Source organism: Plodia interpunctella, chromosome 15, assembly GCF_027563975.2.
Source record: "Plodia interpunctella isolate USDA-ARS_2022_Savannah chromosome 15, ilPloInte3.2, whole genome shotgun sequence".
NCBI lineage: Eukaryota > Metazoa > Arthropoda > Insecta > Lepidoptera > Pyralidae > Plodia > Plodia interpunctella.
The window spans coordinates 2,522,466-2,545,796 of record NC_071308.1 but is presented as its reverse complement, the minus strand read 5'-3'; the positions used below and the strand labels follow the sequence as shown (position 1 = coordinate 2,545,796).

General features: G+C 34.0%; 2 protein-coding genes across 2 annotated transcripts in view; both read left to right on the top strand.

Annotated features, from left to right (window-relative positions):
- LOC128675957 (limbic system-associated membrane protein-like) overlaps positions 1–23,331 on the top strand; it is a 101,544-nt gene that overhangs the window by 49,884 nt on the left and 28,329 nt on the right. The gene's annotated exons all lie outside the window — the stretch shown is intronic.
- Positions 8,652–11,589, top strand: LOC128675956 (uncharacterized). Its single transcript, XM_053755796.1, has 2 exons — positions 8,652–9,047; positions 9,295–11,589. The coding sequence occupies exon 2, from the start codon at positions 9,307–9,309 to the stop codon at positions 11,479–11,481; it is 2,175 nt and encodes a 724-aa protein (XP_053611771.1). The 5' UTR covers positions 8,652–9,047; positions 9,295–9,306; the 3' UTR covers positions 11,482–11,589.

Here is a 23,331-nt window from a genome sequence, read left to right as displayed (position 1 = left end):
TATGTTTGTTTGTTTGTTCGTGCATCACGCAAAAACTTACTCTAGATAGAATTTGATGCGGTTTTACAGCGGATGTACCTATAGCGGAAGGTCTGAATTACAATCTGGTATAGGTTTCATCGCGATACGTGGCTCAGAATCCGAGATAATGATAACAATAAGTTATTAACGGACGCACGAAATAAACGCATATTATATCAGTACCAAAACTTCTGTATTTAGTCTCTCTCTCTCATATGATCGTGTTCCTGGTTACTTCTTCAGCCCTAAAGCGTCGGAGTCCAGGATCCGCTTTTATTATTTATGTTATATACATTGTATATTTAGTATTTGTTAGTTCTATTCTTTACGACTTAAACTAATCTGTTTCTAGTTATGAAAATTTGTTAGTGGCCAATGTTTTAGTCCAGTATTATCTTGTTTTTGATTGCTAAGTTCTAATTTTCGGAATTAATAAGACATCTTTGACAGTCTAAAATGTATTTGTGTCTTTTTTAAAACTCCTATGAACCCAACAAGAGGTAGGATTTGAAAATGTCGCCTTGCTTTTCGCTTTCGTGCAATTTGGGGTATAAAGCATACAGCGATATAACTGACGACCATGAACTACTAGCTTTTGTCTACGGCTTCGGCGTTAATTTTACGAGATTAAAGGTACTCTATGTTCTTTTCCATACTTCAAACTACATATATGCAAATTTTCAAGAATAATTAGTTGAGTAGGTAGAGCGTGAAGGGAAAACAAACTAATGCATTCTCATTTATGACATTAGTTAGGATGTCGCGCGACAGCTATCCTGACACCATGACAGGAGAACTGGGTCAATTTAGGCATCAAGATAAATAAGATAATCATGGATCGAAGGGGACAGAGCAAACAAGACCTCTTGTAAATAGCACGGGGGGAATGCAGGGAGCTTACTGTCTTCGGCTTTGCATATACTTGCGGTAAATTATGCAAATCTGTTTAGCAGTTTACCGTTGCGTGTACTATATTATGACGATACTTTTTATTTTAGAAAATCGACGGCGTGTGGTCCTGGAATTCTTCCGTGGTCTACGAGGCGATTAAGGGACGCATATTATTTTCTTTACTTTATTCAATCAATGAATCATTTATTTGTCAAACATAGGTACATTGATACAGGTGTCAAAAGATAAATAGTAAAGTGCTCTATGTCTTGCTATGTAAAGCATACAAATGTTTGAATGGGTTCAAGTCTAGGAATTCATAATATCAAAGAAATAATATAAAAAATTATTACATGTCAAAACAATAAGAGTCAGTTTAAAACAAATGACAAGCTAAAAACTACAACTTATCATCTAGAAAGAAATCGTTCACAGAATAGTAATATTTATCTATTAGTAGTGTGTACAGTGATTTTTTTAAACATTATAAAATTTAAATCTTTTAAGTCATTAGGTAGTTTGTTGTAGATTTTTATAGAATTATTTATTTTTATTTTATCAATAGAACAATAGTGTAACATATACATTTAGGAAGAATTTAGTATTTACAATTTTAGTAGGCTGTTACGCAACTGTAAATAATCCCAATCCATTCAAAAATCACGACCGAATATTCAAAAGTTTATGGTTGATCTTAAAGTCCAATTTAATTAGTGCTATTTTATGCTGTGTTTGCACTAGAGGTACTTGACTATAAAAGTTATGAATTTTGACAAAGGAAATTCAATTGGTTGTTCGAAACTTAGCTTCAGTTAGCACAGCTCCGGTCGCGTCCGGCCCTGACACTGACCCAAGTAATATAGGACCCCGTTTTGTAAGATTGCAACTCCTATTCACATCCTGATATCTTTTTGCATTTCAACTACTAAGTAACTAGAATAAATCAAATAAGCAGAATAAATTCGGATCGTGTTCTATGAAGCCACTAACAAATTTATTACAATACAAAATCTTTTATTCCACACTAGTCTGAATTTCGAGATAAAAAGTACACTATGAATTATTCCAGTTTAAATTCTAGTCATGTACCAAATTTCATAATAATAAGTCCAGTAGATTTTGCGTGAAAAAGTAACAAACATACACAAATACTTTCAATTTTCACATTAGTAGGATTACTGTAGGTATAATACAAAAATGTAGGTATTTAAAATGTTCGCACAAACCTTAACAAAATAGCAGATAAACTGACTACCTACTTAGGTACTATCCGGACACGGAATGAACCTATGCCTACAACACAAGAGCACGTCACAGTCTGCAGTACGCGCTAGTCTTTTTAACACCTATATAATCCCAATCACAACTAATATTATAAATGCGAAAATAATTTTGTTTGTTACCTCCTCACGCTTTATCTACTCAACCAAGCATCTTGAAATTTAGCATATATATAGTTTGAAGTACGGGGAAGGACATAACATATATCTCGTGGGAAATACACGCGGGCGGAGCCGCGAGTGAAAGCTAATCGACTATAAAGAGGGTAACATACGTATAATCGTTCTTCGTTTTATCGATTAAAATAGGTCTCCGTTAGAAGGCGGTCGTCGTAAGAGGATTAGCACCTTAATAAGGTTAGCGGTACACTGAGCGGGTCAAGCGAGGCTTACTCCAACTTCTTGTACATTGTTGAGGAAATTCTCTGATGTTGTTTATAGCTCGCATAAAAAAAACCACGAGTAAATGTTTCAAGTTTGTTTTATTTTTGTGTTACTAGATTTACCCAGGGGAATTTCACTAGGGAACTGTACTTTTTTAAGGAATGAAAGGTATACTATATAATGTTCTTTTTGTGGTACTCGGTAATTTTTAAATTGGAATCACAAGCAATATTGGTTGAAGATAAAGCGTGAAAATGTGACAAATAAACGCACTTGGACACGTATAATATTTACGTCTATTGTTTAGTCTGTGATATAGATACTGGACTACGGGAATGCAGATTCAGCCTTTATTGCATTGTCTAACCCGGTATCCTAAGTTAGCGACAAAATCGACAAAGTAATCCGAAGCGGTGCGCCGATATCAAACATCTGTTTATATGACCAAAGATTTATATGTGTGACCTTTTGAGCTAAGTTGTCACCATGATTACATAAATACAAATTGTGGCGTCGTGTAGCGTTTCGTCAATTATCCAGGACTTGTACAGCTACTATACTAGTCTGTTTGTGTACACTAGCGGACACGTTGTCTCGTGGGAATTGAAACAGATTGCTTCTTGGCACGGAGTAAGATCACTTTTTATTTGGTGTTAGTATAGATGTAACCAAGTTGGTTTGTATAAGCCAAACTCAGTATTCACTTAATGTATAGAAATGAAAAAAAAAATACGGATTTTACTGCATGTACCTATATAAAAAAATACTTCATTCTCAAGTTCTCAACTTCAATCAATCAAGCTCAATCTTTTCGTTTTTCTGTAAATAACGTCATTGTCCTATGATTAAATAGTACACTGTTAAACCATTATCTCCGGCCGTGGTACGTAACTCAAATAAACGAGTGTCTAGTGTGAGCTTGACCCGCAGGGCTAGGTATCAGTAAACACGTGTTCACAAGGTACCTACACTGAACGGTACCTAAAAACAAGGTACCTAAACTGTGTATTCTTCTTCCTTCCCTATTCTCTATTTATTAAAATCGATAAACGATTGAGATCTGAAAAAAATATAATTTATTTTTTACAAGCTCTCATTTAGTTTCACCTGTACCTTCTATCTGTCTGTAAACAAATCTTGCAAGTATTATTTTTATCTACAGAGTTGAAATTTTTACCCAGAATCATATCGAGGGAACTCTTCAACAATTTACTGAAACATTTTGAATGAAACTAGCTCACTCTTTGATGACAATAAAGATGTCTAAAATGTCATTTTTGTGTGACTTACTATAACTTATTTACTGTATTTTGAAAACAATAAAAACAATTTAATTAATAATAATAATAAATAAATAATTTTATTTCAGGTCATAACATAAGTGCAGTATAAAAAAACCTAATACAAATGCCAGTGACCCATATTATAAATACCTTACAGACTAACATACATAACATAAAATATTTTAAAAATATAATTCAATTTAAAAATTAATAAGTAATCGACTTCTTTTAAATTTTCTTGTCTAATGGTTTATCAATATACTTTAAGACTAGATTTAGTTTGTCAAAAATTACAAACTTTATTGGTTGTTACTTATTTGTTTGTTGAAACTTAGTTTAGTTATCACCATAGATAAAATTAATATATTTATTTTATCTATGGTTAGCACAGCGTTAGCTTAGCACAGCTCCTATCGAGTCCGGCTCTTAGACTGAAGACATTGGGCTGGATGTGTGGACACGGCTTTAACCCGTAAATAAGCGCTAGGCTCACAGCTTATCTTTACGGTAGCGATGACCCTCATCTAGTGTTATGTTTATATTGCGGGCTCTTTCGTGCGGTTACTTTGACTAGTTATTCATTAAACTTCGTAAATGGTCTGAATTTTTGGCATTTTTGTTTGTTTTTCGTGTTGTTAGATACTGGCCGATTTTCAGTAAAAGAGATTTAATCTGTGACGTTACACGGGGTAACGGTTTTTAATAAATATACTTATACGAGTATGTGCAAATAATAAACTCCGCGATTCGTTTTTTAAAATTGTTTGATTTTCTTTTTTTAAATTTTTCGGCGTTTACGAAGTAGCCATAGAGATCCGATTCCTTTTTCAATTAATTATTAATTAGTTGTTTAACTAATATTGCTGGTGCTAAATGAACGTTTTATAACTTGGGAATAAAACACTAGATGGCGCTGTGTGTATTTTAAAAGCGCTATCGACATTTTATTTCAATTATCACAATCCCATTTTAATATCAAGAAAAAACTGTTCCCGAGGGCATTTAATTGAGCGAAGCCGCGGTTAAACAGCTAGTAAATAATAAATTCACAGTACCGTAACTTTTAATTTCTGTAGTATCAAAACTGTGATTAACTCAGTAGTTGGCGAGTATTAATAAAATTAAGTGACAACTGTGAAACTTATTCAATTTGTTTCTAAAGAAAGACTTTTACAGACAGAAGCATTGCACTTCTCTATTTTATCGTTGTAGTATTCCATTGTGAGTACAGATTTGGATAGCACCATGATGTCGGCTCCGACAAGCACTGGTCAATATTTTTTAAGTGCTGTTCAACGAGTAATAGAGGAAAGCCTAGAAAACTTTGAGCTTAGTAGATACTAGTGATACGATCTACCCATTTATTTGTTTTAAAGAAATTTATTTTCTTTTTATTAACTAACACATAAAACAGATTACAATCAGAAGCGTGAAATACTTTGTGGCGACATCTACCACGCCACATGCACGATGCCGCAGATGTAAAAAGCCGACCAAACGCAACGAATAACAAGTCACACCAGTTATCCACGACTCTACGGACAGATGGCACTACGGTCGACTTACTACCAGAAGCTAGCAAGCCTAGACCGCGCAGACAGTGCGTTTTCGATTAGAAGCATAAATATAACCTCCGACATGACACCGTTGGAGCCGTGCGGTTCCTCAGGCGCAACACCTAGCCTGGCGGGAAGATCTTCCCTTTATGGCGGTCGAGCATAATTACCTAGCTCCCGCTACAACTTAATTTGTTTTTTTTAACTTTAAATTTTAGTTCTATAAATAAAATATTTTATCGTATCGTATTTTATTTCTCTTTAAAATAAATACGAGTAGACCCCATTAGTTGTATTATTCGAATATGTGTTATTCGAATCTGTGTTATTCGAATTGTTGCGCAAAACGGAACACAAGAGATATTCCGCTCTGCGCACCGTCTCCACCTAAATAACTCGAAACAATCCACATTAAAAACTTCACAACAAATATTGCGTTCAAACAAGACAATCGTTTATTTTTATGTCCTAACTTTAAGTAACAGAACGTTTTTTCTTTGAATCTCTCTTATTTAATGTTCTTTCTTTAGTGTTTAATAATTTTATGGCTTAACTTTAGCTTTTATACATTACTATTGTAGTTCAAATTGTTATTTACTAATAGTGTAACAAATCACACAGACTGAGTTAGCCCCAAAGTAACTTCGATACTTGTGTAATAGGATATTTACTCAAGGATATTATATTTATAAATGTCCAAGACCCAGGTCAATCTGAAAAAGATCATTTTCCATGTTGACGTGACCGGGGATTGGACCCTAGTCGTCACTGTGATTTCAACTTAATTTAAGACTTCTTTTTAGGGAACTTTACCGCACGACGACGGCGAATTAGTATTATTTTTTTATTTAAATTAATTTAGCATTTATTATTTAGTTTTAATTTTTAATTTGAACTTATTTTTAACTTGATGACCTTTTCATTTTAACTTGACGACCTCGGTGGCGCAGTGGTAAAAGTTCTTCCGACCGAGAGGTCCCGGGTTCGATCTCCGGTCGGGTCATGATGGAAAATGATCTTTTTCTGATCGGGCCGGGTTTTGGATGTTTATCTATATATGTATTTGTTATAAAATATAGTTATATCGTTGAGTTAGTATCCCATAACACAAGTCTCGAACTTACATTGGGGCTAGCTCAATCTGTGTGATTTGTCCTTATATATATATTTATTTATAACTTATAGTACTTAATGTTGTAAATACTTTTATTCTTTTAGTATATATCGTTGTTTCTAATATATGTATATTTAGTGGTCTGTTTAGTAATAGTGTCCGTGGATTATAATTAATAAAACATTGTACCTAATTTAGATTAATAAACAGTTACTAATGTATGATCATAAATCGTAATAATTAATAAGTAATAACTTAAGAGTAAAATTTTTTATTAAACTGTTATAAACGCTTATTTTTAGGCAAACGCTTCTATTCAAGCCAATTTCGTGGCCTGAGCGCCATTTTTACTCCACGTCTTATGGAGAGCTCTCACGCGCTCATTATCTCTCAAAAGCACCCTTACCAGGTGTCCTAGCTGAGCGTTAACTGCAGCGAGACGCGACGTGGCGCGGGGACAACACAAACGTAACTCAAATGTTCCCGGTTTCTCGAAATAAAAAATGTTGGCGAATAACATTCTTTCCATCAATATTCCCCAAGTTGATATCTCACGCATTTCTTCGAGACGTCGACAAATATTCCGAACAAAATTGTTAAGTTTTATTCTTACCCAATAGCATAAAGTGCTGTCAAAAGTTTACACTGTTGTATTATGTATTCGGTAACCGGTTCTGGTTTCGAGAATTGAAAAACCGCAACTGTTAATTCACGGTTTGTTCGCAACAGCTGCAAATTCGCAACTCATCTGCAAGTCTGATGGCTTAGTGACGTTTAGAAGTGCAATGTTGCTGCATTTTAAATATTAATTTTATTATCTTATTTTCAATCCCCGACGATAGGAGGAAGTTAAAAGTTTATCTTGTCTGTGTATCAGTAAGTCCATGGTATCGTAGCGGCCAAACCGCTGAAACGATTTTGATCTACTTTTTTTATTTGAAAGGGAATTTAATCTAGAATGTTCATAGCTATGTTTGGAAAATATTCGTTCAACCGTTTTAATTCAAATTCAAAATTCTTTATTCAATTTAGGATTATATACATCACTTATTGACGTCAAAAAAATTACTTAAACTAAGTCTACTGCCGGCTTCCAAAGCGCAAGTGAAGAAGAAGCGGCGCAACAAACTTCACCGCAGCCTTTTCTCCAAGGACGTCAATTAACAAATATAGGTCTTATACATAATTAGGAGGACGAATTTACATCATTATTAAAAATGTCAAAATTTGAATAAATAAATAAAATAAAAGTTGTATTTCCAATAAAATTATTCAAAATTGTCACACAAAAGATATATATAAATAAAAAGCTAAATGTACAAAACGTACGTAATAATGTCATAAATCAATTACATATGTTATGAGGATACTGCACCAGGCTTGGGCCAAACATTATTGTCGTTAACATAATCATCAGACTTGTAATATGCCTTTTTACAAAGTACTTCTTTTATATAATTTCTAAATTTTTTGTCCGGCAAATCAAGAATCCATTTAGGCAATTTGTTATAAAAACGGATACAGTTCCCAACAAAAGACGTTCTAACTTTGGCCAACCGATGCCCGGGGACAGACAATTTATCTTTATTGCGTAAGGCTCTATCAGTGTAATCACCAACTTTTTAAAATAAGTTTAAATTTTTCCGGACATGCATAATGTTGACAAATATGTATTGAGAGGGTAAAGTTAAAATATTAATATATTTAAAAAAATCTCTAAGGGAATCCCTTCTCCTCAAACCATATATAGCACGGATTGCTCTTTTTTATGTTTGAAAATCGTCAGGCCTTTTTTTGCTGATGCGAATAATTTCGCAGTGGTTGTTTTTATTGTCCAAAGGTTTTATTTAATTCAATTACATTGGACAACACTTTTAAATAGTTGGAATTAAATAAAGCAATGTTCCGGGCTAAAGGTAAAAAGTTATCCGCTTTTAATTAACACACTAGCTAATTTCTAAAACTACTAATTCCACTAACATAGCACACATATTCTGCCGTCATACGAAAAAAGGGCACAACTAACATTTTAAGAAAAATTGAGTTATATACATATTTAGAATGAGGAAAAAAAGGCGCATCTGCTCAATTTTTTGAAGATTTTTAACTTTAAGGAATTCGGAGTTACAGTAGGCGCAAAAGGCACAAATGAGACTTATATTCATGTTTTATTGAATGAAAAGGCATATTATTTAATATTATATTGAAAAGGCACAAATACATAGTTGTGACTATTACTACATTTAGGATTTTACTAAAAACTATGTTGAAAAGACACAACGTACAACATAACATAAAGGAAAGGCTCAAATGCCAGATGTGCCCTGTTTACTTAATTATTCATCCATGCATATTGTAATTATTTACGTATAAAAGGCATAAATAACCAGTTGTGCCTTTTCTTTAAATATTTTACGATGAGAGGTGAGGAAAGGAGGGTAGAGTTTCAATGAATTGCGCCAGTTGTGCCTGCGATGTCGATGCGACTCCACGCTTGTCAGCAGCCCGCCCGCGCTTGGTAAGTTTATTTACATTTTATCCATATTTACATACTGTTTTTCTTTAAGTAAGTACATCACTTTGTGGGTAGGTCGTACACCTACGAAAGCGCAATAGTTATCTGTCAGTTTCTAGCCAGATGTGCCAAACAAAGCCTTTTCACCTTAATTTAACACTATTTGATATGTCTTACTATTTCATTATTATAGTAGGAATATGGTAAACATATGTTATCATTTATTTCACTTGTTTTTCCATTATTTCAGATAATTTAAACAATGCAGTCACGTGGTAAAAGATTAGTAAGCGCCGCTTTACAAAATCTCAAGCGTAAATCCGATATTGATGAACAAATTCCGTCCACTAGTGGTCTACAAAACTGGTCGCCACAATTTCTAGCATCTGAATCAGATTTTGATTCGGACGATTCAGTAGTCGATAAAGATTATGAGCCACCGAAAAACCAAAAAACGTACAATATTGCCGCTCAATGCTCAAAACAATCTGTGATTAAAAACTTAAATATTAGGATTCATAACGAAAACTATGAACCTCGTGAGGCCAATATTTTATTGGATGATTCTGGCTCCGAATCAGACTTCATTCCATGTTCTCAACCGTGTTTGGAAAAAACGATTCCAGAATCGTCAGATGAATCTACAAAAGAAGATGTAGTACTTACAAAAAAAGGGACAGTAAGAAAGCGCAAAAGATATGATGTTAGTCTTAAAGAACGAAAGCAAATTAAAAGAGAAGAAAAAATATGTACCAAATATTTCGTGAAACCCGGATGCCAAGAGAACATTTGTAAAAAAAAATGTTCAATGAAATTCTCAGAGGATTATCGCAAAACCATTAATAGTAATTTCTGGAAAATGTCTTGGTCGGAACAAAAACACTTTTATTTAGCTAATACTATGCAGCAAAAGCCAGTAAGACCAAAGAAAAAAAGTCATGATGATGAGCATGGCAAACATTATGATCGTACTAAGAGTGTTTCGTATTTCTTTTGTGATAAAAACGGTGAGAAAGTTGCGGTGTGTAAAACGTTTTTTATTACAACTTTGGGTTACAAGAAAAATAACTGCAAGGCTGTCAGAAACATTATTGACACTTACTATAAAACACAATATGCAGAGCCTATTATTGACGGCAGAGGTCATAACCCAAACCCATCACAAATAGACAGGACTAAGATAAAAGAACATATTATGTCTTTTCGTCCAGTTGTGTCGCATTATAGGAGAGTTCATGCACCAAATAGGAAATATTTGCCTTCGGATATCAATATCCGCATGATGTATGACAATTACTGTGAGAAAGAGCCTGAAATAAATGTGTCCTATGGGTTTTATAGGAACGTCGTAAATGAGCTTAAAATATCTTTCACAAAGCTTGGACACGAGGAATGTGAATTGTGCGAAGAATTTTCTATTCACAACCCTAACGCAGAAATAAGACACAGAAATTGCAAAGAATGCAAAGAATATGAAGATCATCACACTAGGTACATTTCAGCGAGAAAGAAATATGAAGAAGACGTTCAAAGCCAAACGAAGCAAAAAAGTACTGACACCACAATATTTGCAGTTGATTTGGAAAAGGTAATAATGTTACCTCGCATGGATGAGTTCAAAACGGTAATGTTTTGTCCAAGGCTTATCGTTTTCAATCAGAGTTTCGTTCCTGTAGGTGACAAAAGGTTACATGGAGTTGGCAAAACACTGGGAGTCTTATGGCACGAAGCTATTGCAGGAAGAAAAAAGGAAGATATAATTAGCTGTTTTCAAGCATTTTTTCTTGAAAACCGGGACTACAAACATGTGATTTTGTGGCTGGATAACTGCGCGGCCCAAAACAAAAACTGGTGCCTATTTTCCTATTTAGTTTATTTAGTCAATTCCAAGGATGTAACTATTGAAACTGTTGTACTGCGTTATCTGGAAGTCGGTCATACATTTATGGCTGCAGATGAATTTCACCATAGAGTGGAGCAATCACTTAAGAAGAACAAGCGAGTGTATGACTTTGAAGACTTTTGCAAAGCTGTCTCCGATACTGGTCCAAATACTGTGGTGAAAAAAATGACTGTCCAGGATTTTCACGATTTTGAAGATTGCTCTTCATCGTATAAATTACAAAATTCTGTGCCACGAGCTTATTTGAGAAACATGTCTGAAATCACTTTTCGGCGAGGGAGCAAATCGATGTTCTACAAGAACAGCCATGACACTGAAGAGCAAATAGAATTGGATTTCTTGAGAGTTAAAAATCTTAAAATTGGCATTTCATCGCCTAAGCAGAAGCTTTCTCCACGTGGTATAACATCTGAGAGGAAATCAGCTATACTTTCCAAGCTTGGGCCACTTATGCCTGACAATAGAAGAGGTTTTTGGAAAAACCTACCCGTTAGCGATAGTTCAGCTGATCTCACAGAAATTTATGAAGACTGAAATTTAAGACTAATTTTTAAATTAATATTTTAAGCTAAAGTGATTATTTTATTTCTTTCAACTTTTTTATAGTTATTACTATTGCATTGTGATAATTCAACCAAGTGCGTTATTATATTTGTTGTTACATTTATTTTTTTATAATAATATTGATAATACTTTTTAGAATATTTAACTACGAGAGTCTTTAATAATTATGGCTGTGAGCTATTTAGTTAATGAACAATAAATAATTAGAATAAGCTCTAACATAGGTTCAAAACCAAAATTGATGTTCCTATTAGGTACTACCTCTATTAATATAGAATATTTTGATTTATTTTAATATTGTGATTCAGAGTATATTTACTCTGAATCACAACATTAAATTGAAATTATTATTTACAGATTTTTAAGTTTGGCATACAATCTGTTACTAAAAATAATTGATTTTTACTTTCCTTAGGTATCTAACTTAGGTTTAAGAATGAATTTAAGAATTTTACTGATTCACTTTTTTTTTTCAAATTCATATTATGTTCTATTTGTCAGCCAATATTGTAAGTAGATGCTTATCCCCAATGATTTATAAAAAACTATTGAAGATTAATATTTTTTTTGTTTGAATTTTGGTGTTCCCGAAGGTGACTTGCTAAGTTTTGTTTCAGTTATTTGGATAAGCTAACTAAAGGAATGGCATGACCAATTGTTTTACATTTTATTAAACTTCCTTAACATGATTATTTGTTTTTATTTTTTGTGACACACATTAGTTCTATTTAAATTAAAAAGGCACAATTGGACACATATGTCCTTTCTTTATGACACGATGACAAATTTGTTAGAAATATTAAAAAGAAAGGTGACATTTGGTTAACTATGCCTTTTCTTTGTAGTAAATTGTATTTTTTAAATATTTTTTTCTTTAGTTGAAAATAATTTTTTGAAATTATTGAATAATTTATTATATTTAAAAACTAAAAAGCTAAAAATATAATAGTTCTAACCTTTACGCAAATATAATCAGTATTTTTTTTTCTATAAAGCAATAGGTTCTCAAACTATAGAGCAGAATATGGTGAAAACTTTAATCCTAAATATCTCGGTTTGACCAAAATGATACATGTGCCCTTCTCTCGTACGACGGCAGTATTATAATTCCTTCAAAATTAAAGATTCCAACAGGTATAACGATTTATAGATACGGAAAAGCAAGTAATAAATAAAGAATGAGTCTTGGACTTCGCGGCATCACAGTTCCGGATATTACCAGGATCACATGAAAAATTCTGAAATTATGAATATAACAACAGTACATTTACTTATATTTATCAATCTAAGGGAGAGTTGCACCTATGAACTTGACGTTGACTTTGACCCGCGCACCGCTGACGTTTAAACAAAATGGCGTATTTTTCGCTTTTCTGTGCAGGTTAAAGTTAACGTCAATTTTGGCGGTGCAACCCGCACTTAGTAGTTCTTGCGCTGTCAATACTGAGTGTTATCGAATGTCAAGCCAATCCCCAATAGTGCAGATTGACGACGGAGCTGGCACCCCGGGGGAATGCAGGTGGCATGACTATTCGATTCTGTTATTTATGTGATAGTACATGTACATACACAGAGAGCAAAATGCATTTAATTTATTTATAGTAACGAAACAAAGCTTGAAGAGGGTAACAAATGAACTTTTGAATTTATCATAAAGGTTTAAAGATGTTTATTCCCATAAAAAAAATACATTTCACTTAAAATGAGATAATTAGTCTGGCCATAAATACTGTTCCAATTAAAAAGAAACAAAATATTACATTTGAATTTGGAATCCGTTATTTTTATATGATTTTTCATTGTCTTTTTTTATTTTGGCGCCTATAGATTAAAACATCGCTACTAAACGACATGCATAAATTAACTATGGACTTTAGTTTCGTTTTAAATGTATTGATGCTGTTACAAGTTCTCAGTTCATTTGTCATCAATTTATTATACAGTTGTATAAATAAAAAAGTATAAAGAAAAATGTTTTTTTTTTTGCATAATTAGTCCGTGGAAAAATTAGGTCAAGTTTATTTTGTGTTCGATCGTTTTGATCAGAATACATGAGTTGTACCGATATATTTGTGTTAGATCATATTAGTCAGGATTTCTCAAAAAGCTTTAGACTAATAACATCTCTGGCCTCATTAGGATTAAAAATGAAATTAAGCACCTATCCCCACAACGATTACCATTGATCTTCGTCGTCGTTCCTAACCGCGTCACGTATCACGGGGAACATTTACGATCTAAGTTTGTAAACTCCGGACCCTTCCTTTATATTTATAGTTTGTGATTTTGTTTTGATACAAATTATTTGAAGTAAAAAAGCGGCGGTGGTGTAATTGTTATCTCCTGTCCTGTGGATCGAACGGTCCCAGTTTCGAATCGTACTCGTGCCACATGAGTTTGTTATATAAATCTAAATCATGTTTTGTAGTTTTCATCGACTACCACATGCTTCCGGTGAAGGAAAAACATCGTGAGGAAGCCCGCACATTGGTTAATTTATAAGTTGTGTGTGAAATGGAGAAGGCAGTAGCAAACCAAGTAAGATGTTGTGTGTATTTCATTCCACGTAATTGCCACGAACCTAAAGTCATGAGGAATACAACTGTGAAGAAGATTTCAAATAAGTAAAAATACTCTTTCTTTCGTGTCCTGTGTCGTGAAGGATGATATGCTGGGTCTGACTACCTAGGGATGCCGACAACTTGGCAAAGTGGAGACGAAAAATTAGCTAAGGAAAATGTGCGTTCAGTTGTTTGAAAGTTGTCTGCCCTCGCAGACACGGTGACCCAACTATTTCGCATGGGGGTTTTTCAAATGTCTAATCTAGTTTTATTACATAATAAAACTAAATTAAAGTTAGTGTAGATTTCAACTCGAGTATGATCCAATTGTTTAGTTTTCGACGGATCTATACTATTCATCTTTTGTAACTACTATTGTGTATCTAGTTCCACATAACTTCTGGCTATTGTTTTTCATGTGACACCCTGTTTAAGTGCTTGATCTTTTCAATTTTTTACTTTTCTTCTATCTGTGGAGACTTTTAATTGGCTTCCTGTTTTTAACTTTCATCTCTATTTATTTGTTCCTTAGCTGTAAGTCTTCCTAAATATCAATAAATAATTAATAAAATTGCATTAACCGTTCTGAAAAACACTAATAAGCATTAGAGATTGTAAAATCTTTTAAACCCTAAAGTAATAAACCGTTGTAACAAGCGTATAGGAAATGGCAGAGAGCGCTCTCGATGATACGTGCATGGGGTCGGAATGACCGTGTCGGTGCGGTATAGTCTGCTTGGCTATGATTGGTCAAGATTTTCCATTACGTTTTTTTATTTTATTTATTTACTAGCTGCCCGCCTCGGCTTCGCTTAGATAAAAACATAATAAATTATACTTACATCAAAACCTTCACCAGGAACCACACTATATATTGGTGAACCGCATGAAAATCCGTGCAGTAGCATCAGAGGACTTGATTTTATAATATGTAAGGATTTATTAAAACTTTATAACATCATATCAGTAGATAGTTTAACTAGAAGCATTGATGTTTAGCAAATACTGCAGTCATATAAAAATGTCATCTAAATTCTCTCTCCCAACTGAGCGTTTTTGCGGTTTCTTCCTTAGCCTTTTAGCGTCGGAGCACAGGGTCCGCATTCCTACTTTATTATAATTAATGTATTTTTAAATGATTTGTTATCAAAATTGCATTGCGTGTCCACTGTAATTCCAACGTGGTTTTAGGAAATCATTATTTATAATTATATAGCTAAAAGTGGCTTTTGAGTTACACAACTGTTCGCTTTGTCCGTCTCGTAACAGATAAAGACGTGATACTGAATCTTTATCATAATTAATACATTTAAAAATATATATCAAGGTACACACTATATGATACTGTAATCATTGATCAATAAATTTTAATCTCCGTGAGATCCTGTAAAACACGCATAATGTTTTCAAATTACATTTTAATTAAACTTATTTTTTATGGAATTTTGGCCAGTGCTAGTAAAATGTCCTGTATGATACCTCCGCCTTTTCCAGTTACACTTAGCGCTTTAAGTGGCTTAAATAGCTGTTATTCAGCTATTATATCGATGGAATTGCAATGAAATGAGCGTAGGGACTAGGAGTGCTTAATGCTGTTATAAGATTATGTGTGAATTATATTGTGAAGAGAATTTAATACTGTTTTGATGTAATAATAAAATATTATTTATATTGTATTGCAAAATAGTTTAAGGCCCTCTTTCGCCATTTTCTAATAAAATATTATATTGTAATCAGACAAAGGCGAATGTTTGTAAGTATTTTTGTTAATTTTTCAATTTTAATGAAAATTGCTATTGAGGTAGCTGATACCTTGGATTAATACATAGTTTAGTTTTTATCCCGTAAGTACGCGGTTCCCGTAGGATTTTGTAAAGAAGTTCGATAATTAGCGCTTTATAAAGTAGATGGCGCTACAGTGCATAAATAAGTGTTTTTTTTTTAATAATTTTACGCGAGCAACGACGCGAGATTCAGCAAGTTCTTAATATTCCAAATTCTAATTACATCTACCGTCCAATATTATAATGTCACAAAAGTTAGACCAGGACGCCCCAACATCAAAATTCTTTTTAAAATATTCCAAAGTGCGAAACTTGAAAATCATTCCTTTCTAATAAATTAAAATGCCATTATAGAACTGCCTTCCTTTTTACGCGTCACGGCACTGGAGTTCAATGGATTTTCAACCTTATTAGTCGACGAATTTTTATTGGGATTATTTGGCAAATGAGCATTAGATTTACAACTGACTTAATATTTGAATATCTTTGACTTTAGTATAATACTAATTAAAGTTGAGATCAGTTAAGGTAAACCGTATTATATGTGTTCCATGTAGTGTGGAATTTATAAAACCCCACTAATTAGAATTTTATAAATATGTTGCAAACAGACTGAAGCGACTGTGGATAGAAAGGTCCCAGATTAAAAGTGCCACGTGAGTTTGTATATAAATTTGACTCATTTATAGTAGTTTTCATCGACCATCACTTGCTTCTGGTGAAGGAAAACTGCACACTGGTTGATTATTAACTTGTGTGTGAAATCGAGAAGGCAATGGCAAACCACTCCACCAATAGTTTCAAGAAAGTTGTTGTGTGTATTATATTTCGTTCTACGTAATGACTGTAACCCTCAGCTATGCGAATATACAATTATGAAGAAGAAGAAACGGACTGAAAATTCGACTTTATTGAATTCAGTTGATCATAGTGCGTTATAACCTACAAGCGCACATTTATAGAGAAAGAAGAGAAGAGAAGAGAAAGAAGCCAAATAGTTCCATCTGGTAGATGGAATAAACCTAAGAAATGCTGGCTTGATGTCGTCAAGGATGATATGCGTGCCAATGGTCAAGTATGCCGAGGACCTTGTGTATTGGAGAATAAATAGAAGGAAAGCAGACTCTGGGCTCCGACGCTGAACAGCTGCGGAATCGGGAAATCGTTCAGGTAAAAGAGAGCGAGAAGCAAAACATCAATTCTGTCTATACACAGGTAAGGCAGGCAAGTTTAACATTTTACGCACCACTTTTTCGCAATATCCGTGTGACTATACATAAAAACAAGCTTAAATTCCCGGCACGCCATGAGACAAGTAAATAAAGTAAAAACCATTTCGTGTTTCAACAAAAAAGCAAAATATAACGCGTCATTCCACACGTCGTAGATAAAAAGTTTTCACAGATAATAAATGTGCCGTGTTCACTCGTAGTTTTATCACAATTAAAATAAGTACGGAAGTGTCATTTTAAGAAATATTTTAACACTAGCTGTTACACCGCAGCTTCGCCGTGGCAGCAAAAGTGCGTTTCACACAAATTTCAATCAAATCAATAATTTATTTGTCAATCGTAAATTCAATAATACCGATGTTACATTATTTAGTATAGTGCTCTATGTTGGCACACAAACATTTAGTCGCATACATACTGTTGCAAATATTTAATTACTTATTTCTGGTCTAATAGGGGTGGTAATTAAAAATTTTAAAAGTATATTTTAATTCGGCTGATATTATATGCATAGTTCTAGTGCACTTCATTTAGAAAGTTAGTAAAAGTTCATTTAGAAATGTTGTGTTCTTACTAAAACTTAAAAACATATTTTTTTGTGAAATGAGGCCATGGTGTAAAATTATTAGAATCAAATTTATTAAAATCAATTGTACATCCAAGGACACAAGTTTTCGAAGGGAGGACGAAAGATGTCTAAATAGCAGATGTGGTAGACACCGTATTACGAAAGAAATCCCGTGGCAATATGAGGAACTATCATTATCATATAGAGCACTCATTGTTTACAGCGACAGTAGCGCCACGTTTGCGTGACGTTTTTCTTGGTACGGACTCTAGCATCATTTCTGTAGTGTCTTTAATTTAGGTTTTGTTAACCAGGTGTATATGATAATGTACACGGCGATTTATACAGCGTTAATATCTTAGTCGAAGATCTGAATGTTTGACAAACATAATATTTGAAATGCGGTTTTTTATATTTACAAGAACAATGATGCAAATATTTTGCATAAAAAAAGTATTCTAAACAAAGCGTTCTGAAGAATTTTTCTCCTGGTTGTATACTAAGTTATAGAATGTCGGAGCCCAGAGTGTGCTTTTCTACATTTTTTTTTCCACATAGCCCGGTTGTCGTCATTCTGCTCATGTAGATCCATAACGACAATATGAAGCCAGCATTTCTTGTATTTGGGAAAATTTAATTATTAAACAAAAAATCTGGACCAAGAAGCCTGGTATAAAAGTTCAATAATAAGAATGACTATCTCTACTATTATTTTAAAACATAAAAGTAAATTTATAAAATAAACCTCATAACAATAGTGCAATTACTTACTCATTAACCCCTTAAAATAAGCCCCATACCAAAACATTGGTAAAGAAATCCCGACATAAAATGTCGTAGAATTAAAACTATCTATTAATCAAACAAGTAGTAACACAGTATTTGGATTTTAATTTTCGGAATAATTCGATGGGCGAAAATGTTAATTCTTTAGCAATTATACCCACGGAATGGCTTAACACGAGGTGGATAGGCCGTGACAGGTGCCGGCTGTCACGGTGCGCGTGCACGAGTCCATTGTCGCACGATAAATTTAGCATTAGGCAAACAAGAGACCGCGAGACCATGGGGCAAAAGACGTTCAACAAGAAGGCTACAAATCAGACATCGGACAGACGACATCAAAAAGATGAGAAGTAATTGGCCATGAAATAGGGGAAAGTGACTGAATGGGGTAAACACCAAATATTTTGTTGAGCAAGGATAAAAAAAAATAAGAAGATTTCTTTTCGATAATTTGGTTAAAACTAATGTAAAAAATATACATTATTAATAAAAATATGCATTATTATTATGCATTACACAGTGATGAATAATCCCCGGCGAGGGCCGAGTCGCACTTGTCTTGAAAATAGTTTACTAGTGGACTGAAACTAAAGTCGACTATTCTATTTTATTCATTCACTCATTCACAATCGCTTACATATATACAGTATATAAATAGATGATTACAAAAATGTTAAGTCGGATACAACACGTCGGGTATTGCGAAAGCAAAATTCATCGATAATTTTAATTAAGTATAGCTTAACTTAATATTGTATTTAAGTATTGCTTTTAGTGCTAAACGCGTCTTGGTTAAAGACGTTAGATTATTCCCAAACTGAACATTTCTTGCAAATAGCAGTTTAGTCGTATTTCATTTCTCATACGCACGTACACTCATACACAACAGCAAACCACAATGTCTTTCTTCTGTTACTTCAAATTGTATTTATTTCGATCCGATGAACATGTAAAAATCGTAATGTAAATTGTAAAACGTTCTGGACAGTCCAACTAACTAATAAATTGTAAATCTACCTTCTAATAGTTGGTAGAATCAACTATTATACTTTTTTTTGGTGAATAAGGTTATTATTAGTTATTATAATTGATAATCGTGAGTGACCCGTATATTTCATTAAATAATTTTCTCACTATATTTACCTTAGCCGGAAGCGTGGCGCAATAATGTCAATGGAAACGCGCCGTGAAACAAGGTGGCGTGACTGTGCGAACGAATCCGGGTACTAAACATAGCTCGGTCTCAATTACGGCGTAATTTTAATGCCTCCACTAATTATTATGTTAGCCTTTTGATTGCCCCTAACCGTGTTTCGGAACTTTGATGAAGTTTACAGTCACAGGGAACTGAAATTATACGTTGTAGTGTAAACTAGCTGCCCGTTCTGGCTTCGCTAAGATAAAACCATTATGAATGATATACCTAAACTTTCCTCGAGAATCACACTATCTATTAATCAAACACGCATCAAAACCCGTTGCGTAGTTTTGAAGATCTAGCATACATAGGGACAGAGACAGCGGGAAGCGACTTTGTTTTATGTTAATGTAATGACAACAAAAATGAAGAACGGTGGCGTGTGGAGGACCACTTCAAATCCTCACGTGAATGTCGTACGAGGCGACTAAGGGACTTGGGACAGGGATATGGCTTAACAGCTGATAGGTAACAATAGCATTCCTAAAGAGGTTGACATCAGGCAGCTGGCTGAATATAAAATCATAGCCAATTCTTCAAAATTTAATGGTTGATTTTTTACGCGAACTTTGAGCTTCGGGGCGATACAGCTCCGAATGTAATTGATACGCGAGGATGAGAGAAACAAAATGAATTATGGATTATGCTTACTAAACTAAACACTAAATAGGGACAAATCCCACATGAGTTAGTTTGCTTGAGTTACATACATTCTGACGTAACTATCCACTAGTGAAGACTATATTAAATTTAAAACAACCTCAACAGTTTAACATCTCCTAAACACATAGGTATGTTGAACTAATCGAAGTTCCCTTTAGTGTAGGCCGAAATTAATTTCCAGTTAAACGAGCAACATAAAGCAATTTTCACACAATATAAACACGGAATGCGCAGCCGCTTATCTATCCTTCGGCCATCAAATCAAATGAGGAATCGCCATACTTAAAGTTTGGGTCGATCTGTGTTTAACTTTCGTTAATTGTTTGCACAGCACGGACTTCGGAATAAAAAAAATACAGAAATGTCAGCGTTATTTATCGATATTTTATAACACTGTTTTGAAGGGTAAACTTTGAATTTAACTATAATTTATGCAGCAAAACCTAAAGTACGCCATTTTGTCTTTTAGTCAGAGGCGCGCAGGTTAAAGTCAATGTCAGAGTGACTCGAAAATTAAACTTTCTAGTCAGCATCTGAGTGACAAATTATTTCATGTTAAAGATAGCTTTTCTACATGCTTTATGATTTCAAATTCTGCGTTGCATAAGTACGTCATCCACATGGGTTAACCAGTGTAATAAAACCACATTGACCTCTAACAAATATCTCTTCGTTAGAGAAATAAGGGAACCCGAAAGATCTTCAATTCTGGACAATCCTAACCTAATCTACTGGAAACCGATGTTACGTACATAGAACTTTTAATATGATTTATATTTAATTTGTTCACAGTTTGTAACTTTCGGTGTTGTGTTTGTATTGCCTAATTTTTATATTAATTAAATACACACAATATTGTGACTCTGTTTTTATAGTCGTATTTCCTCATGGCTAAGGGTCGTGGTCATTACGTGGAATGAAATACACACAACAACTTTCTTGGAACTAATAATGGAGTCGTTTGCCATTGCCCTTTTCATTTCACACATAATTTAATAATCAATCAGTGCCCAGTTTCCTAAAGATGTTTTTCTTCACCGGAAGGTAATTTTTTCGTCATTTAAATCTGCTGCGAGAATTGTTGAGGAAACTATCATGTGTCTTTTGTATTATGTTTTATCTGGTATTCCATATAGAAATATGTAGGTTTAGAGGTACAGCATTATAATCCGTATTCCAATCCGTAGAGAATTCAACTCATAACAAAACAGATTTTTCTCTTAAATTCGTAGAGCTACAGCAATCGCCGCCGATTTAATTATTCATGCTAAAACCTTCCCGTATAAGGTCAATTATTGTTTTTCTCATTTAATGGGGTTTTTTAAAAGAAGCTTAAATTATTTATTGTAACACTGTTTTATAACTCAAATAATATTTGATATTTTTTTAAAGATTTGATATTTTAGACCTCATGGATTCCAACTGATGGATGCAGGAAAAGAGGAAGGCCTAGGACGAGATGGTCGGATGACATCAAAAAGTTCGACAAAGAATGGCAAGAGAATACAAAGGATAGGAATGCGTGAACGAAGTTAGGGGAGGCTTTTGCCCAGCAGTGGGACTCAACAAAGTGGGACCACAGCTAATAAAATAAAAATAATTTTTGAAGTGAATTCAACCGAAAAATTTGGAGTGCCCGTGGTTCACCTAGGTGAACGGAGGTGGATCATTGGTAAGAAAAAGTACCGGTGGTCCACCCAAGTGAACTTAGTAGGTGGAACACGACCGATGCTCCAAATTTTGGTTGTCTAATACGTCTAACCGACGGACAATAAAGTTTCTATATATCCTGCCCTCTAAGGGTGAGTTGCACCGTCAAATTTGACGTTGATTATTACCGGCGCGCCGCCGACGTATAGACAAAATGGCGTACTACGCGTTTTTCTGCGCACGTTAAATTTAACGTAAAATTGACGGTGCAACCCACACTAAGTGTGAAATTTTCCATCTGCAAATTAATAGCCACTATACAACAGTTGTAAGATCAATGGCGCTATAAAGGGGGTTGTAATTACGGTACGGGAGTGGTCTCGGTAATTACCTAAACGCGTTAGTGTATAGTGTACGATAACGCATTGGTTTGGATGGAAATAAATGTTTTTTTTTAATACGAGTACACAGGCAAAATCGTAAAACAAGTTATTTTTCAATTAAATTTTGCTGCCGCCTGCACGTGTCAGCCTGACAGATCCATTTCTGCACTAGTGATATTGTGATAGTCGAGTAGAGAATTAAAAATCCGAATGACGAAATGTCATGGCTGTACAAATAAATCATTGAGGAGTTTTATCATTGGGAAGCTTCTATAAAATAAAATATGGGAAAATTCTAGGTGCACCGTTAGGTCAGTTTATAGGTTATGAAACATCATAGAGCCTGAAGCCTATTTTAAAAAAATCGACTTTGTAGGTCAAGCAAAATAAGGTGAAAAGCTTTGAATATAGACATCTGTCCGCATCTCTCTCTCTCTTTCTTTTTAATCTGAGCATTTTCTATGTTCCTTCAGTTGTTAAGCGTCGGAGCTTAGAATTTGCTTTACTACTCATTCTTCTCCACTTCCATTGGCGCGCATATTCTCTTTGAATGACCTGTTTGTTATTTTAAGCTTTTCTTTTGTTTCACTTGTCTGTCTGTCAACTTTACGTACGTACAGTAACATATTGTAACATTATGTCAAAATTCCCATAGAAACTAAGCATTCTTAATAATTAGGTACTTTATTAATATATAATAGATAAAATGCTCCACTCTGATCAAGCAAGCCCTTTTATGTATGAATTGTAGACCATTACAAGATCGATAGCCCTATAATGGTTCTAATTAAAGTGCGGAAGGTACAGTAATTACCTTAGAGGGCTTTGTTTGAGCTGTACTTGAGCCCTTTTGTTTGTAAATGAGGGTTATTGTGATGTATTGTTACGTTTAATTGAAATTGCGAAAATATCACTGCGAAATTAGAAAATTTGACGGTTTTCAAAACAAAGGAGTACATTTACCGCTTCTATGGTGATGTTTTGTAAGTCTATGA

What these genes read in the sequence shown, in the direction of transcription:
- LOC128675956 (XM_053755796.1), top strand. Translation starts at nt 9,307, where the DNA reads ATGCAGTCACGTGGTAAAAGATTAGTAAGCGCCGCTTTACAAAATCTC.